Source organism: Dama dama, chromosome 2 (genome assembly GCF_033118175.1).
Source record: "Dama dama isolate Ldn47 chromosome 2, ASM3311817v1, whole genome shotgun sequence".
In the NCBI taxonomy this organism is placed as follows: Eukaryota; Metazoa; Chordata; class Mammalia; order Artiodactyla; family Cervidae; genus Dama; species Dama dama.
In genome coordinates this window covers 5,717,417-5,735,703 of record NC_083682.1, presented here as the reverse complement: position 1 = coordinate 5,735,703, position 18,287 = coordinate 5,717,417, and the positions used below count along the sequence as shown (strand labels likewise).

General features: G+C 60.3%; 1 protein-coding gene across 6 annotated transcripts; it reads right to left on the bottom strand.

Annotated features, from left to right (window-relative positions):
• Positions 1 to 8,103: 8,103 nt before the first annotated feature.
• Positions 8,104 to 17,898, bottom strand: CLCF1 (cardiotrophin like cytokine factor 1). 6 transcript variants are annotated; one of them, XM_061162675.1, is made up of 4 exons: positions 17,743 to 17,888; positions 16,444 to 16,542; positions 11,376 to 11,542; positions 8,104 to 9,545 (listed from the first exon to the last, which is right to left on the bottom strand). In XM_061162675.1, the coding sequence occupies exons 1-4, from the start codon at positions 17,756 to 17,758 to the stop codon at positions 9,051 to 9,053; spliced, it is 777 nt and encodes a 258-aa protein (XP_061018658.1). In that variant the 5' UTR covers positions 17,759 to 17,888; the 3' UTR covers positions 8,104 to 9,050. The 6 variants fall into 6 exon arrangements, with proteins under 6 accessions (XP_061018658.1, XP_061018700.1, XP_061018646.1 ...); XM_061162717.1 differs by lacking the exon at positions 17,743 to 17,888 and adding an exon at positions 17,406 to 17,542; XM_061162663.1 differs by lacking the exon at positions 17,743 to 17,888 and adding an exon at positions 17,057 to 17,109.
• Between the last annotated feature and the right edge of the window lie 389 nt (positions 17,899 to 18,287).

Sequence of the window (18,287 nt, the reverse complement as noted above, 5' to 3'; positions counted from 1 at the left end):
GTCTGGAGGTCCGGAGAGAGTTTGGGCTAATCCAGACCCCTTCCCTGCTCCCACCCTGCCCCCACCGGCCCCAGGAGACCTGGCTGGCTGGAGAAGCCCAGGGGTTCTGAAAGCTCCTTTCTCACAGTCTGCGCCCAGAGATACTGCCCACTCTTAGTCCAGGCAAGTGCTTGCCTCTTCAACTGTCCCGGGGTCCCACAGCCTGGCCCTGCCCGCCCTCTGTTCAGGAAGATTCCACACGGTGCAGGAGGCCAGAGTGTGTTTGGACCCCTAGTCCTTCGTCAGTAAAATCTGTCCCAATGTGAGAGTATAAGCAGAAAATACCGACAATAAACCTAACACTTAAACAGTGTGCCAGGTTCTGTCCTGAGCACTTTCCCACATATTCTCTCAACTAAAATAGACAGAAATGATTCTTGAAAATAGGAAGTATTGAGGACTTCCTTGGCAGTCCAGTGGTTAGGACTCGGCGCTTACACTGCAGGGTGAACAGATTCAATCCCTCTTCTGGGAATTAAGATCCCACAAGCAGCCCAGTGCAGCCAAAATAAAATAACAGGAAGTAGGAAGTAGGAAGTCAAAGGCACGGTGGGGCCCTGATGAAACCATTGTCCCTCTGTGTCCCCCAGGAGCTCACAGGCCAATAGGCAAGCAGACAGACACACAAATGTCAGTGCAAGGATAAAATTCCTAACAAACTAGAAGAGGACGACAGGGTCAGAAATGAGTTGTACTGTGAGGCTGGCTTAGCCCTGGAAGTCCTCCTGGAGGAGGTGGGCTGCTGTAAACAGTGTCTCTCAGTTCTCCACCCATGACCTTTGTCCCTTGGGCTCCTGTCATCGCTGACTCACCCCTGTACCCGCCTCCTCCTCACCAACTTCCTGGCAGCAGGCAAAAGTGCTGGCCAGTGGAAGTCTGGGAATCAGTGCAGGGCCCGGCCCAGCGCTAATCGCCCTCCACAGATCCCATCCGGTTCTTGCTCCCAGGGGCACAAGGACCTGCTCAGGGCTTCTGCTTCCCCCTCTCCCGCTGCTCTGGGGTCTGGGCGCTCTGTCTCAGGAGGAGTGTGGGCACAAGGGAGGAGAACAGTCCACCAAAGAGGAGGTGCAGGAGCAGGAACAGGCCTTGTCTGCAGGGGCCTCCTCCCGCCTGGCTCTCCCCATCCCGTCCTGGAGGAGAGCAGAGTGGAGGAGTGAGAGCTCCTGGGTGCACTGCGCGAGCTGGAGGGCCCTTCCCTGCTTTATTGTTTGGGCTGGGCCGGGTCTAATCCCCACATCTGCCTCCTGGACTAAGGGGGGCCCGCACGGAGGGAGACAGGGGCCCTGCTGTGGTGGGGAGGAAGGCAGGGAGGCCCTCTCCACCAGGCGTGGGAAGGGCTTCGGCGTGGGGTCGTCAGGCAGGGCGCACTCCAGGGAGGGATGGGGCTCGGGCTCTGCGGGTCTGACCACCCCTCCCCAGAGGGCGTGTCTGGAGGTGCGCGGCACCCAGTTTCTGAGCCCACAAAGCCCTGAGGGAGTAGGGAGCCATGGGTGGGGCAGACCCCTCCTCATTCCCGGTCCCTCCCACCCCTGAAAGCTGATAGCCGTGGGGCCCTGCCACCGCCCAGGGAGCGTGAAATGGGGTATGTGGCTGGGCGGCCACAGCGGCTCCTACTGCTGCCTGAGCTAGTCCCCCTCCCCTCTGGCACCCTGGCTGGCTCCATGGGCACTGTCTGGGTCATCCCTGCCAGCTGCCCCCAGCCCTGCCTGGTCCAGGCCCTGCTAGCCTGCCCTACCCAGCCTGGAAGATGTCTCCCTTGGCCTTCGGCTTCTCCCAGTCCAGGTCATCAGTTCAAGTGCAGGCACCCTAGGATGGGCTTTCCGGCCTGGAGCTGAGCAAACTCTCCACAGGCAGCGTGGCCCCCTCTGCTAGTCATACAGCAGTGGGCTCAAGCCCCAGGGCCTGAAGGAGTTGGCATTCAGGGGTTTTGGGGCCATCCCTGTCCAGTTGGCATCCTTGCCCAACTTGGCATCTAGATTCCTAAGCTGTACTGGCAACTAGGCCAGACGTCCACCTGCCCATCCTCAGGTGTTTTCCTTCTTTGCTCCCCAACCCTGTCTGCCTCTTTGGCCCTTCCTTCCTGGAACCTCTATCCCTACTCAAGCAACCTCCTGGCCTAGCCCCAAAACTGCTGTCCTGGGGCCTGTCACGGTTCAGGCTTCAGGCTGGAAGGCCAGGCCAGAGGTCTGACTTGGGGGCTGAATTCTCTCTCTTTCGGGGAATTTCCTGAGACCCAGGTGTAGGTTCCTTGTCAGCCCTGATCCCCAGAGGCTAGTGATGAGACTAGCAGGAATGACCTCTACACCTTGGCCTGGGAACACTCAAGGCCCTTGCCTCACGGCCAAGTCCAAAGTCTTGGGGGAACCCAACAGAAAGAGAGAAAAGACCTGGAATAGGATCCCAGCACCTTCCTGAGGGCTGAGGCCTGCCATTGACTGCTCTGAGGGGAAGGGGGATTAGGCCTGGCTTAGCTCAGACAATGTGGCAGGACGGGGCGGGGGCGGGGGGGGGGCTCAGCACTGCGCATGCACCCTAAGAGCCCCTTCCCTCCTCACCCCCAACAATGGGGCCTGCGGGGAGGGCCCATCAGAGCTCAGAAGAGGGGGCAGGTGGAGAGAGGGGAGCAGCTGCCTGGGGCCAGTGGGGCGCAGCCGCCCTCCTTCCCTCTCCAGCACCCCCCTTCCTCAGGCCCTCAGGCCCTGCCACCCACCCTGAGCTGGAGATTCTGGGCACCAGACTCACACCCCTGAGCTCCGCTTCCCACCCTGTGGGGCCAGAATTCTTTCAGGCAGCTCCTCCTGGTCCCTGCTGACCCTCTCAGACATCCTCCTTCCTCCTACTCCAGGTTCTCTGGCCTCGTGGGCTTCAGGAGCCTGGGGGAAGGCAGAAGTTCCCCTGGGTCTGGGTTTCTGCCACTGGATGTCTCTTCCGCCCTGTCCCCACCAGCCCATCCTAACCTCCCTCCCATCACCTCCCATTTCACCTTGGCCTTCCCAGTGAAGTCCTAGGGAACTTTGAAAAGGGGCCCTTCTGGCCATTCCTCACCTTGGCCACCAGGTGTCAGACTTTGTCCAACTGGGAGGAAGGTCCTCCTTCAAGTCCATCCCATCAGCCTGGTCTTGTGGAGATGAGGGCCAGGTGGGGAGGGGCCTAGAGGTGACCTCTGAACTAGGAAGGCTGAGAGACACTGAAGGCTGGGGAGAGGGCTGCAGCTCTGGTTCCAAAACTCACAGTGACTCCCTCACTGCCCCCACCCCCACCCCACTGATGAGGGCTTTGTCCACTGCTGGGAAACTGGGGAAACAGGCTGAGTCAGGGCGCTCAAGACTTGAAGGGACAAAGGCAGGGACAGTTGTGGCTCCAGAGAATAAGGGGGAGCTGAGCGGGAGCCACCCGTCAGAGCGCTCAGCCTGGCCGGGATCATCGCCCTTGCCCTCTAGGTTAAGAGGAACAAGGGCCTCCCTTGGCCCCCTCCACTGTGGCAAGTGGGTGAAGAATATGTGTTTGTGTGAGAGCGGGTGCTTGAATGAGTCTCCCCACATACCAAGGGGGACCGAAGTCCTAGATATGGGTCAGCCTTTGCAAAAGCAGGAAGCTGGCAAAGCATGACTACCCTCCTGCCACCTCCCAGCAGAGTCTACTATACCCGCTCCCCCACCCTGAACGTTGCCTCACCCAAGTCACAGTTCTCCATCTGGTAGACATCCTCTCAAACACAGGTGTGTTCACAGGCACCCAAGAAGGGGGTGAGATTTCTTCTTCATGTGCTGTTGGGGGTGGGGGGCGACAGGGAAGAAGGCCTTCTCTCCTTCCCTCCCACCTTCCCTAGCCTTCCTAGGGACAGAAGGAGGTCTAGAGGTAATGCCCTCCTCCCCACCCCACCCCGTGGTGACTGCAGGGCCCTGTGTTTCAGGTTCTTAAATTGACCTCTGCCTCCCTGGGCCTCTGCCTATCAGTTCAGTTCAGTCACTCAGTCGTGTCCGACTCTCTGTGACCCCATGGACTGCAGCACACCATGCTTCCTTGTCCATCACCAACTCCCGGAGTTTACTCAAACTCATGTCACTTGAGTCAGTGATGCCATCCAACCATCTCATCCTCTGTCATCCCCTTCTCCTCCCGCCTTCAATCTTTCTCAGCATCAAGGTCTTTTACAGTGAGTCAGTTCTTCGCATCAGGTGGCCAAAGTATTGGAGTTTCAGCTTCAGCATCAGTCGTTCCAATGAATATTCAGGACTGATCTCCTTTAGGATGGATTGGTTGGATCTCCTTGCAGTCCAAGGGACTCTCAAGAGTCTTCTCCAACACCACAGTTTGAAAGCATCTATTCTTTGGCGCTCAGCTTCTTTATGGTCCATCTCTCACATCCATACATGACCACTGGAAAAACCATAGCTTTGACTAGATGGACCTTTGTTGGCAAAGTAATGTCTCTGCTTTTTAATATGCTATCTAGGTTGGTCATAACTTTTCTTCCAAGGAGCAAGCGTCTTTTAATTTCATGGCTGCAGTCACCATCTGCAGTGACTTTGGAACCCGAAAAAATTAAGCCTGTCACTGTTTCCATTGTTCCCCCCTCTGGCTATAAGATCATACTTAAGAGGTGGAACATGAGATAACCAACGACACTAACTAATGAAGGTAACCAGTGAAAACTCATCACCTCTCCTGAAGCAAATGTGCATGGAGAACCCATGACAAACCCATTCACAGAAAAGCCTGATGAGCTGTGGTTTGTCAGGAGCTGCCTGCCCATGGTCCACAGGGCCAAACCCAAAGGAAAGACTCAGCCCTGATGTCATAGTAAGGAACTATTTGGGGGAAAATGCCCTTTCCGGCTGGGTTCTCCTCTGTGTCCACCCCTGCCCCCTGCCACCATTTCCCTCTGCTCCCTGCCCAGCACCCCTGCACACAACTCACCAGCTCACAGCCACTCAACATGCACTCTCTAGCCCTCTAGAGCCTCTCACCCCTTGATTCTCTCCCATTCCTGCCTTGCCAGTTCTCACCCTTGGGAAATAGCCTCTCTTCACTCTGTCCGCCCCCTCTGGCCACCTCTGGCTTGCTAGGAAATGTCAGAGAATGTCACAATCCTTCCGATGAGTCCACAGCAGGGAAGTGTTGGCTGACGTCACTGGTGCCCCAGCGGCCCTTTTGACTCTCCCCTGCCCGTCCCTGATTCCATCCCCCAAACGTCTCAGTCCTTCTCCCCCACCCCACCCCCCCCACACAGCAACAACATGTCCTGCCCTCCTGCAGGTAAAAACGCCCACAGCAAACCACCCAAGCAAAACATCTCCCGTGATCCTGCCGCTCGTTCTAGATATTACCTTTGCCACTAAACTCCGGAGGGAATAGGTTTATTCTTCCACCTTCCTTCTTACCACCTCCTTCTTTAATCTCACAATTCAGTGTCTCTCAACTGCTCTTGCAAAGGTGGCCTATGACTCCCTGGTGACCAAAGCCAGTGCAGTTTCTCCCCACATCTCCTCTCCAATCTCCTGGGGCTGCCTCCTTGAAATGCTCTTCTCTTGGCTTTTCATGTATTGCTGTCTTGACGCTCTTCAAATTGGATCATCAAGTACTTTATCATTATGGGAAAATGCTTCAAGCATACAACAGTGAATACACGGTGGAACCTGCCCTCAAGATGCTACCTGGTTAAAAAGGAGGTGGACACAACCAGCCCTGGTCCTGCCCACCCTCCAGGAACGGTGTCAAATCCGCCTCAGGAGCACCCGCTGTGTCCTGGGTGCTGGGAATACTATGGGGACTGCAGATGCCACTTCCTCCCCAGTGGAGCTCGCAGACCAGCAGGGCCCTCACCCGCCTGGATGCCATCACTCCTTCCTTCAAATAGTATTTCGCCTGCGTCTTTCTGCACTTAATCAAATTCTGCCTTGGATTCTAGCATTTGGCAGAGGGTGGGGATGGGGCGGGGGCTGGTCCCTTTTCCTGGATCGTTTAGTTCCACATGCTAACTGAACACCTTCTTTGGGCTTGAGCTTGAGCCTGAGCTGTGTGCTGGAGAGGGAGATGGGGAAGACTTGGAATCTGCCCCCAGGAAGCACACAGTAGGCGGGAAGCACCTTCCTTCAGCCTGCATCCTGTTTAGCCCCTTGCCTGGTGCCTCACAGAACCACCTCTGGGTGGAGACAGCCCAGATGCCCTTTTCTTTCTATCTCCTTAGGCTGGCGGGTGGTGGGAACTGCAGGTGTCCCTGGCCACGCCTGGACCCCTCAGGGTGGGTGTGTCCTCCCCACTTGGCTCAGGTGATTCAGGGACCTTTGACAGAGCCCGGCTTGCCCCTCCCACAAGCAGGTTCGTGGCTCCCGCACCTGTACTCCCAGATCTCCCGCTTCCGGTGACTCTGCACTTGTCACCACCTCCCAGGGTCTATCTGCAAGAGCAGGCTTCTGTGCTTTTGTTCCTTCTGGGCTCAGGCGAGCCCAGTTTCTTCCCAGAGAGATTGCAGGCTCTATAAGGGCAGCAGCCGAGTCAGGTCCTGGCCTCCTTTTGGCGTTCCCACACCAGTTAGCACAGTGATGGGCAGGTAATTAGGTCTTCAAAATATCTGTCAACTGGTTGACATCACCCTCATTTGTTACTCCCTTCGTTTAGGGCACTGTCTGCAAGAGGCCCTGGTAAAATATCCCCGTATTACCTGGGAACAATTAGCCCATTGATCCACCCAGCAGCTCTTCACCAGAGTATCCTGATATGCTGACATCAGTCATCTGTGACTATGGATCGTTGGTGCCTCAGCCAGGCATCTTACCTTCATTGTGTCTCTTATCCCTTCCAACATTCTTATAAGGGTGTTAATTTTACCCATTTTACAGATGGGGAAACTCGACAATAGAGAGCTTTAAATCATTTGTCCAAGGTCACCTAGCTGGTAGGTTATGGACCCGGAATTTGAGCTTAGGTCATCCTTGACTGGGGCTTCCCAGGTGGCTCAATGGTAAAGAATCTGGCTGCCAAGCAGGTGACGAGGCTTTGATTCCTGAGTTGGGAAGATCCCCTAGAGAAGGTAGTGGCAACCCTCTCCAGTATTCTTGCCTGAAAAATCCCGTGGAGAGAGGAGCATGGCAGGCTACAGTCCATAGGGTTGCAAAGAGCCAGACATGACTGATCAACTAAACGACAACAACATCCTTGAACAGCATCTGTCTTATTTGCTTGCATTGCAATGTCAGTTGTTCTCTGACCTCTATTAATTTTATGTTGAAGAGCAAAGTGTAGAATCACAGCTGAGGCTTGTGACTTAGCCTCAGTCTGTCGCACTTCCTGGGAGATGAAAAGTATCTAGAAGGTGAGGGTTACTGCAGGGGGGCTCGGATAGGCAGCCACAGGTGGGGGTCCTGGGGAAGCTGAGGGACCTGGAGAGAGTGCCAGAGGGCAGACAGACAGCTTTGCACAGGGACAGACCTATGGGACCACTAACATGATCCAGGGGAGTGAGGTGGATTTGCAAAGGCCGGAAGGAGGAAGGGAAGTGACAGAGGGGAAGATACTTGGGAGGACTGCTTGGACAGCAAGGAGATTAAACCAGTCCATCCTAAAGGAAATCAACCCTGAATACTCATGGGAAGGACAGATGCTGAAGCTGAAGCTCCAGTACTTTGGCCACCTGATTTGAAGGACCAACTCACTGGAAAAGACCCTGATGCTGGGAAAGACTGCAAGCAAAAGGAGAAGGGCGTGAAAGAGGATGAGATGGTTGAGTCCACTGACTCAATAGGCGTGAGTCTTGAGCAAACTCAGGGAGATGGTGAAGGACAGGGAAGCCTGGCCTGCTGCAGTCCACGGGGTCACAGAGCCAGACACGACTGAGGGACTAAACAATAAGAGAAGAGGGCGGGTGAGGGGCAGGAGCGTCTTCCCGGTGGACCCAAGGGAGAGAGCCTCTTCCCCGGCTCTTGGCATCTCCTGGGCTAACCCTTGGGCTTCTGGCCCTCCATCAGCAGGTGTGGGAGCCTAGGGCTGGGGGTGGGCGGAGGGAAGGCCAGGAGAACACGGATGAGAGCCAGGGGTGGGGCAAGGTCAAGCAAAGAGATGACGTTCTGGGGCAAGCATTTTATTTGTTAATACAAGAATAGAAATTCTGCAATAAATATCATCTAATAAATAACATCTCCAAATAAATAAATATTAATACAACAAACTTAAAAGAGTCATGAGTTGGGTGGGGCTGGGGGGCAGGGCCTAGGGGAGCTGCCCCCGTACCCTGAAATGCTACCGCAATGTAAACTTTCAGGAAATTCTGTGGCTGTGGCTGTGGTTGCCCTCCCCAGCCTGGGCAACCCACAGATACCCTGGGAAAGGGGGCGGAGGGGAGGCACCCTGAAGCTGGCAAGAAAATTCAAGGCCGTGTCCTTTTGGATGACACCCTGTGCCACGGATCGCCTTGGTGACCCCTGGGTCCAGTCTGTCCCTGCCCCTCTGCTTTCTGTATTACCTCCATTGCAGACCCCACCTCTTCCATTTTTCATCACATCTCTTCCATCTGGACTTGGCCACCGTGCGTTTCCTGAACTGGATGTATTGAGTTGTTTGAGGGGTGGGGGAGCAACACCCATCTAAGGAGAGCAGGGCAGCCAAAGGGTTTCACCCCAGAAAGGCACATGTGATGGTGCCCCCCTGTCCCTGCCCTACAGGCATGCTTCCTGGAAGTGCCACTTGAGGGGGTGGGTGGGCGCTGGCAAGTGGTGGGCAGGAAGCAGGAAGCTGCAAGAGCCTCACACCGACTGCAGCCACTCTGGGTGCCCTTGAGCATGATGTCCTGTGGAAATGGGATGGGGCCTATTGCACCTCTTCCTCAGACCCGTAGGACTTAGGGAGGCCAGGAGGGGATGGGCCTTATTGCATCACACCCTCCTCCAAGTCCAGGGAGGCTAGAGGCTCACGGCTTCTGTCTCCTGGCTCAACAAGTGTTGGTGTACGCGTTTCTCCCTCCTAGAGTGGGAGCAGGGCTGGAAGGAGGAGGGGGAGTAGAGGGTGGTCAGAGATCAGAAGCCACGGGCCTCCAGGTGCAGGGTGACCGCGGTGGCTGGAGGCTGCATCTTCTTCTTGAGCCGGTTGAAGTCCTTGGCCGAGCGCCAGAGCCAGGTCTGCAGCTCCTTCAACAGCCAGAAGTCGTCCATCTTCTGGAGGAAGTCACTGTGGGCAGGGCCAGGGGCCCAGGTGGGCTCAGTCCCGGGCAGAGGCTGGGGCAGCGGGTAGCCCAGAGCTGCCATGACGCCTGCGATGCTGCCCAGCAGGCCCTGGAGGCTGGTGCAGAAGTGGGCCAGGCTGCGGCGCAGCTCGGCCGTGGCGGCCTGGCGGTTGAGGCCCCGCAGGTAGCACAGGAGGTGGCTGTAGGCCTCGTAGTTCTGGGTCAGCCGCAGTTTGTCGTTGAGGCTTCGCCACACCTCCAGGTTGACAGTGGCCTTGGGCAGAGTCTCCACCCCCAGCCGAGGGGGGTTGAAGTCAGGCTCGTTGAAAGGGGGGCCCAGGTAGTTCAGCTGTGAAAAGGAGAGGACGATGGGGAAGGAGGGGGGGGGGGCGGAGGAGCCGGCTGGCCTGCTGGGAGATGCTCGCCCCCAAAGCTTCTATTTCCTGCGTCCCCTGACACTGGCCCCGTCTCCATGCTAGGCATCCCCTAAGTTTCTCCAGGGGTGTCATTGGCATGGAGGTGACAGTTGAAGCAACGAGGGCGATGAGCTCCCCTATGGAGAAGTGCAGAAAGAGAAGAACACGCAGGAGAAACTCAGGAAGGATGTGCTGACGGGCTGAGAGCACAAGCCTTGGGAGAGCGCCCCGCAGGGGCGGGGCAGAGCGGAAGAGGAGCCCCGAGGACCCAGGAGGCCAGGCCACAGAGGTGAAGGTGGACCAGGGGAGTCCAGAGCCAAGAAGAGGAGCTCGAGAAGGCAGCAGGGCTCAGCAGCAGGGCTGCAAAACAGAGAGCAAGGAGAGTGAGTCTCAGGAACACCGTTGGGCTTGGCAGGAGCGAGGTGCCTGACGACCTTGGAGAGAACCGTTCCAGTGGCCTGGAAGCCAGATTGCAGGGGTTAAGGAGTGAGTGGGTGGAGAGGAAGTGGAGGCAGAGGGTGTAGACCACTCCTTCAAGAAATTTGGCAGGGGAAGCCCGGGGAAGAAAAAGGGTCGGGAGCTGGAGCGGGTAGCAGAGTCAAGCAGAGGTTTCCTGGACGGGAAGGCAGAGAGCGCGGGTGGGAAGGCAGAGGGCCCGGGAGCACCCAAGCTACGCCTGCCCCTTGACGAGCCTGGGCCACTCGTTGGAGGGCAGGGGCCACAGTCCTCGCTGAGCCCCGCCCCCAGAGAAGGGCTCAGAGGTGCAGGGCTGCCGGAGGCAGAAACGGGCCTTCTCAAGAGCTGGGCAGGAGGAAGGGTATGAAGACAGTCTAGGGAAGAGGACAGAGCCTTGCCAACCCTCAGGGGAGAGGCCTGGGGCCCAGGGAGAAGGCGAGGGAGCCGGCTCAGCTGGGAGAGAGAGGGAGAAGCAAGAGGCGAGGCCTGGGATAGGCAAGGGCCCAGGGGGAGGTTCACACGCTGACAAGCTCAGAGACAAACTAATTTCCTCGGTGTATCCTGGGGCTGGAGCCAGCTCCCCCGTCACCCTCCTCCCCCTGCTTTCCCTGGCTCCAGAGTAGGGTCTGGGATGTGGAAGAGGAACACGGGAAGAGGGGCCAGTTCCCCACGGTCCTCGGCAACCCCGACCCTCCTCCCTTCTCTCCTGGGCTCTCTGAGCACCTCCAGACCACACCCAGATCAGTATGGCATAGCCTCCATCCGCACCCCAAGCCCCCCCTGCCACTCCTGGCCGGGGCTCCCTACAGCCCCTCTTCTCCCCAGGTCCCCCTTAGGAGGCCCAGCTAGGATGGGAGAGGCAGACTGAAGGGAGGCCCATGGGTCCGGAGCAGCAGGGCCCCAGGTCTGGGGCAGAGACGAGCTGGAACACAGGCATGGGGGGTGGGGCCCTCCAGCCCCACCCAGCCCCACCCGGGCAAGAAACACCACAACACGGTGTAAACAGAGGAGACTTCCCCGGCCCTCAGGGGGAGGCGGGCGGCTGGGCCGGCAGCCAGTGCGGCAGCGGGCCAAGGCGGGTGCGAGGCCTGCCCACATGCCTAGTCCTGGGGCCAGGGATGGGGAGGAGGGGGCACCTTCCCCAAGAGGGAGGGCAGGAGATGGGCCAGCCAGGGGGACTGCTGGGAGCCCAAGCCCCTGCCCATCACCCCGTCATTTACCGGGACCCCCTCTCTCTTGGTGTTCTCTCTTCCCCCACCCCCGTTCGCCACCCAACTGCCAGCCCCTGAGCGGCCCCGGATACTCACATAGGTCCCAGCCAAGCTGCGGAGCTGGTGCTCCAGGTAGCGGGTGAGGTCATAGGTTTTCTGGATGGAGGGGCCGGGCCCCGGGTCTCCGGTGCGGTTGAGGGCTGGCACCGCAGGGACCTGCCAGAGCACGGTGCACAGGCACGCGAGCATCCCCCACGAGTCCCCTGTGGATGGGACAGGGAGGAGCGTGAGGTGGCCTGGCCCAGGAGGCAGCTGGCAGCCCCTCAGGTGTCTCTCCCCACCTTGGGCGGGAGCGGGGCGAGGGTGGGACACCAGGTGGGAGCAGGCGGAATGGAGGAGGGGCGCTTCCCGGCCTGAGTGTGCTCATGGAGGCATATTTGTGTTTGAGGATGAGGACTTGGCCTGTGTGTCTACCAGGAGGTACCGGAGAGCATCTGTGTGTCAGCTAAGAGTCTCCATGTGCGTGGGGGTACGTGTGTGTGTGTGCGTACGTGGGGGGGACAGGCCAAGGGATGTGAATCAGAATCAGCATTCCTGGGTTCCAGCGGTCCCTTGGCTTTCTCTCCCACCCTCTGCAGCTTAGGGGGAGCCCAGGGGTTGGGAAACAGCACGTCTCAGAGATTCAAGTTGAGAGAAGTCAGCCCTGAGAGGGACGCACAAGAGGCAGCCACGAGTGGGAGTCAAGCCAGAGGCAGGACGCAGGGTCAGGCCATCAGGGTCAGAGGCAAGGTGTAGCTGTGGACACCAGGGCTGGGCGGGCTGAAGGACATGGGGCTGGCTCGGGTGGGTGGTACATTCCGGGATTTGATTCCGGCGCGTGGAAAGTGCAGGGTCGCATTAGACTGAAGGAAATGTGGTGCTCGCTCTGAGAGGCCGGCTGCAGTGAGATTTGCCCCATGCTCATCTAGGGTATCAGATGGGGGAAAGTTAGACCTGAATGAGACCTGGGGATCGGTCTGCCATGAAAACAAGGTGGGGGTGGGGCAGAGACAGCATGTGATGTATTTGATGAGTCCCACTTGTCCGCTGCAGAGAAGGCAATAGCACCCCACTCCAGTACTCTTGCCTGGAAAATCCCATGGATGGAGGAGCCTGGTAGGCTGCAGTCCATGGGGTCGCTAAGAGTCAGACACGACTGAAGCGACTTAGCAGCAGCAGCTTGTCCACTGATGATGCTGAAGAGTTTGGGCCCCGCAGGATATCAGAGGCCAGGGGTCAGAGCTGTGAGGGCAGACTCGACCGTTGGGAAACATGATGTTCCCAGGTTTTAGGTGAGGTTCAAGGTCAAGAGCACTAGACCAGGATTCAGTGGGCCTTGGGATTGGCAATGGCCATGAGGGTTAGGAGAGAGTAAGGCTGTAATTGGCACTGGGCTAGGTTAGGTTTAAGGACTGGGTTCCTTTTAAAGTTTCAGGTTAGTTTATTGGGATCTGGCTGACTGAGTGTGGTTGAGGTTTGAGTCCAGCTGGGGGATGTGGTTAGGTTTGGGCAGGCAGAGGGTTGGCTAGGGCTGAAGTTTGTGCATTTGTTGATGTAGCTGTGTGATGGGGTGATACACGGAATGTCACTCAGTAGGGCTAGTTTGGGTTTTGAGCTTGGGGAGCTGTGAGGTCGACAGTGGTTTCCTTTTTTTAGTTTTGATTATATCCTGTCAAATTTTCTACAATGATATATGTTGCTTTGACAGAAATAAGTTGGATACAGGTTTAACAAGTTGATTGTACTGAAGAGTAATGGTAAGTGTGGAGTTAGGAAGAATTAAGACCAGGTTGGTTTAGACTTAGTCATATGCTGGGTCAGGGGTTTAGAGAGGGTTGCAGCCTCGGAGAGCTTAGGATTCACACAGTCTGGAAGGTCTCTGTGGAGGGCAGGACTCAGCTGGGACCTTCTGCAGTGGCCCGCTGGTCGGTCTGGCTCTTTCAGATGCATTGGCACCGGCTGCACTGATAGAGCGTGATAACAGCGTGCCTCTAGTCTCAGGGAATCTGCCGTCCTGAGTGAAGGGCTCTTGTTTGAGAATATGTGTGTGTGTGCATGCACGCACGCACGCACACACGTGCCCCACCCACGTGTGTTTTAGGACAGAAGGCAGGGCCAGACCCATAACTGCTGCCTGGGGAGACAGGCTCCCCTCTTCCTCTTCTCCATCTGTAGCCTGTGGCTTCCCTCCCAAATGGTCCTCTCCTCATCCTTCCTTTCCACCCCTAGCTCTTGCTGACTCTGAGTTCCCTTCTTTCTCCTCCCCCCACTTTTTTTGGCTGCGCTGAGCAGCACTAGGGGTATCCTAGTTCCCTAAGCAGGGATCAAACCCGTGCCCCCTGCAGTACACGTGTTGAGTCTTAACCACTGGACCACCAGGGAAGTCCCCCTGAGTTCCTTTCTATTCCCTGTTCTTCACATCCCCAGACAACTCCAGGCCCTTCTCCTCTGCTGCCCTCAGCCGCTGTCTGGCTGAGTGCCCAGGATCCTATGGGCACAGTGAGGGATTAGTTTCAGGGGCTGGAGACCTGCTGAGCAGGGAGCAGCCCTTCTGGGACTAAGTCCGGTCTCCTCCTCAGTCAGTGATGACGCCGAGGGTCCTGGCAGAATCGGCAGTGAGGAGCTAGGCTCGGCTCTTTACCCCACCGTGCTCTGGGCAGCCCTGCCAGCCAGGGTTCGAGGACTGGCTCTGCCTGGCCCACAGAGGGTGGGGCGGGGGTCAGGAACCCAGTTCTGGGCCTTGTTCTTCCCTCCCTGTCTGGGCCCTGTGGGACATCCCTGGGGAGGACTGGCTCCCTACACAGGGACGGCACAGGGAGAAGCCTCTGGAAAAACAAGAGCGAAGTCATCTGGGCAGAAAAACGGCTCATGAAATTAACCAGACAAGGCCGGTGTTTCCAGGAATATTTCAGTTCTGAGGTAACTGTGTCACTGAAGGCTGGGGGGGTGGGGGGGTGGGGGGAGAGAGCTGAAGGATCTGAGGGATCAAGAGGGAAGGAGCCTCAGAAATCCAGAGGGAGAAGAGGCAGGAGGGGAGTAGAAGGCCAAAGGGCTCTCCTCTCTGTCGGGATGGCCACTGCTCTGGGCAAGATGTCCCACCTCTCAGGCAGCAAAACTGAGAGCTGTCTGGGCAGAGAACACCTGTGGTTTAGCCGTGGGCCCTGGAACTCTTGCCTGTGTCCCTAGGAGGGCAAGTGCTGGGGGCACCCTGGAGTCCTCACACTCCCCCTCCTCTGCAGGCCAGGGTGTGCAGGTGGGCCGGCAATGGGGGGCTGTGTCCTGGGCCCTCTCCCCCAGCCCTGGCCCCCAGCCCGGCCCCCGCCCCAACTCTGCCTCTGGCTGCTGCCCACTGATTGTTTACATCCCGTCTTCCCCTGTGTTTATAAATCCGGCTGAGCACGTGAGGAGCTAATGAGAGCAGCTCACATTTCCTGCTGCGGGGGCCCCCCGCCACCCCCCCATCCTGGCCCCCGCCCCGGCCAGCCCCTAATTCCATCCAGATCCCTGGGCCCTGGGAACCAAGGCCCCCCTCATGAACACACACACACACACACACACACTCAGCCCACGCACGCGCATGGCCACCCTGACATGGCTGCACAGGCAGGCAGACCACATGGACGCATGTCTCTAGGCAGCTGCCCCCCTCAGCCCGTCTCCCCCAGTCTGACCTTAGTCGGGAAAGATAGGGGGCTCAGCAGTGCACACGAGCCAGGGCAGTCATGTGGGGAGGGCTGGTCAGCTAGGAGACTCTGCGCCTTGGACTGGTGGCTCAGAGCCGTCAGCCCGACAGGTAGGAGCTGGGAGGCGCTGCCCAGAGGCGCTGGGCTGAGGGTCCAAGCAAGAGTGAAGGCCCTGCCTTGAGGCCAGGCCAGGCTCAGCACCCTGGTGACCTCGGAGGGGTCAGTGGGGGAGCACCACGGGAACGCAGCCACTGAAGGGGTGCTGGGTCCACGGTGGTGAGAGAGTCAGGGAACAGCCCTGGGGGTCACCCCCAGCCCCTGTTCTCAGAGAAAGGCCCAAAGGAACAGCCCAGCTTTCCTGGTCTTCTGGGCTGGCTGCACCTCCGCTGTCTTCCTTCTCTCCCTTCCATCTCTCCTAGATTCCCTATCTCCTAGGCAACTGAGAAGCAGCTTAGGGAGTAGGTAAAGGGTGGGCCCAAAGTCAGGAGACCTCTCTGTCACCAGCCCATCCAGTGGCTGGGCTTGTGTGATGGGGTCCCACTGTGCAGCTAAATTTCAAACCACGTGGCCCTCTGGCTCTGCTGTCCTCTTCAGCAGACCCCTCCCTGCCCTTCTCTTCCAGCCTAAATGACAAGGAGAAACTGAGGCCCAGGGAAAGAAGCAGATGGGCGGCCGCCTCCCAGCCTTGAGGAGTGTGTTCCCACCCCAGGAGTTGGGCTTTTGTTGGAGTTGAGGGTCGGGGTTGTGCCACAAGAGGACCCTGGGTGGAGCCGGGCAGAAAGCAGGCATGGGGGGCGCGGAGGGGTGTGTGTGGAGGGTAGCGCAAAATGAAGGAAATAGTCCAGCAATGGTGTGGGTGTGCTTGAAAGGGTGTTGTTATCCAGAGAGTGTGGGAGGGGCTCGGGGAGCGTGCAGGAGCCAGAGTGTGAATAGACAGGTGGGATTGTGGGGAGGAATGTGAAGTGTCACTAACAGAGTAGCTAGTGCCGAGGGGGGTGTGCAAAAGTGTGACCGGCCCGCGCAGGGCTCTGCCAGGGGGAAAAGGAGCCATTACATCGGCTGGGAGGGGAGACCTCGGGGCTGCTGCGGCGGGACAGTCGCTGCCACTGCTGCCTGCTGCCTCCTTCCTCCCCCGGTTGGTTCCAGGGCAGCGAGCGTGTCTGAGCCAGTGGGGGCACCGGGTCTGCTCTGTCGGGGTGGGGGGCGGTGTATCCCCGTGTCCCGCGGGAAGGGCAGACTTGTGCTCCCGCAGCCGGGGAGGGGCTCCGTGGGGACAGGGAAAGCACAGAGGTGTCAGCCCGGAGGGGTCAGGGTCAGAGACCGCCCAACCGAGGAGCGCGTCCAGTGGCCCCCCGCCCCGCACAGGCGCTCTCCGAGGCTCGGACCGCGCCGGCCTAGCCGGACCTCCAGCCGCCCCTCCCCTCCCGGCAGCCCCCTCCTACCCCAGCGGGGCGGGCCGGGCCGGGCGCAGGAGGAAGCGGGGACGCGTCCTCTGGGAGGTGGGAGTCTGGGGAGGGCATCTGGAGCGCAGAGCGGAGTCGCTGGGAAGGAAGGTGGGGAGAGCCGGGATGAGGGGACTCTGGCGAGGCCCGAGGCCTGGGGGTTCCGTCGAGGGGCTCGGCCCGCTCGCCCGCCCCCCTCGCCTCGGCGGTGACCTCTCGCTCCTGGCCCCCTCCCTGCGGCGGCGGCGGCGGCGTCGCCTTCCCCCTGTGTGGCCCCGGCGCCCCCGGCCCCGCCCCCGGCCCGCTCCCGCCCGGTCGCTCCCTTCCCGGCGGCGGGGGCGGGGGCGGGGTCCGGGGGCGCCGGGGCTCCGGGCTCGGCCGGGCCGCTGCCCTTTCCCGCGCCGTCCACTCCCTGCCCGCCCTCCCGCGGGCCGCCGGGGCCGAGCGGCCGCCGCCGCCGCTCCCCGGCCGGTGACAGACTTTGCTGCCCGGTCCGGCCGGGCTGCGCCCGCCACCGCCCCCCCCCCCCACCCCGCCACGCCCGCCCGCACTAATCACTCCCAGGCCACCGCGGGCCGGCCCGGGGGGCTCGCGGCCGCCGCCCGGCCCCTACCTGCCGCCGGCTCGCCCGCCACAGGCAGCATGGTGGGCTCCGGCCGCGCGGCGCGCAGCGAGGAAGCCGCGACTCCCGCGGCCCGGCCCGGACCAGCCCGGCGCGGCTCTGCCCTCCGCCCTCCTCTCTCCGCTCGCCCGCCCTCCTTCCCGCCCTCCCCTCCCGGCGGGCCGGGGAGGGAGAGCGGCGCGGCCCGAGGTGTCGGCCTCCCCTCGCCTCCCGCCGGCCCGGCCTCGGGCTCCCCCGAGCCCCCCTCCCTCCCGCCCGCTTCCTCTCCCGGCCCCCTCCTCCTCCGCGCGCGCCGTCTCCTCCCGCAGACCCGCTCCCTCCTCGGACTCGCTCTCCCGACTTTGGCGCGGGGCTCGGTCCTCTGGGGTCCCGGGACCCCTCCTCGCCGGGCTCCAGGTGGCCGCCTCCCAGGTCTGCGGGTCGCCCGGGCCGCCCGCCGCGCTCCGGCCACCTCCTGGCCCCGCCGAGCGGACTCCAGGAATGCCGCGTCCCCGCCCGGCCCCTCTCGAGGGCGCCCGGCCGTGCCCCCCCGCCCCGGCCCGAGCCCCGCGGGCGGGGGCAGCGCCCGGCTCCCCAGCCCGGCCCCGGCTCGGGACTCCCCGGGGGAAGGACGGGAACCGGATCTGGCGGCTGCCGGGCGGGGGCGGGGGCCGGGGCCTCGGACGCCTGGCTCCTACCTGCTCGGAGGTCCATGGGGCTGGGGGCCGGGCGGGCCGGGCGCGGCTCCTCTCCCGGAGGCTGGCGGAGTGGGAGGGCGAGCGGCGGCTCCGGCGAAGCTTTAATAATCCCATCCGCCAGGCCCACTCGCAGGTTTTTTTCGCTCGGTTTCGGATTTTTTTTTTTTTTTTTTTCGGTGTGGGACATTCTGCAAACTTTTTTTTTTCTGACGTGTAAAGCTGTAACCACAAATTGTAGCGGCCCTCCCCGGGGTGGGGGGAGGAGGGGGGAGGAGGGAAGGGAGGGCTTCTGGGGCTCCTCTCCCTCCCACAGCACCGAGGGGGGGTGAGGTGAGGCGAGGCTGCGGCGGTACCACCCCGGGCCTCCTGGGGGAGGGGGCGGGAGGGCATCCGTCCGGCGGCAAACTCCCCAGAGGCAGGGGAGTGAGCTGGCCGCCCCTTTTCTTCTCCCTGGGTGTCGGCCTGGGGCGCCGGCCCCGGCCCGGCGGGGTCCGGCTCTCACCCTACCTCTGCCTCAGCATCTCTAACCTCCCCACCCCTCCGTC

Bases quoted from the DNA above. Each gene is read 5' to 3' on its own strand.
- CLCF1 (XM_061162663.1), bottom strand. From the start codon at position 17,087: ATGCTGCCTGTGGCGGGCGAGCCGGCGGCAG. The intron at 16,543-17,056 runs GTAGGGGCCGGG...CTTCCTTCCCAG, and splicing joins GGCGGGCGAGCCGGCGGCAG to CGACTCCGCTCTGCGCTCCA. The intron at 11,543-16,443 runs GTAGGAGGGGGC...TCCCATCCACAG, and splicing joins GCCCGGCCCGCCCCGCTGGG to GGGACTCGTGGGGGATGCTC.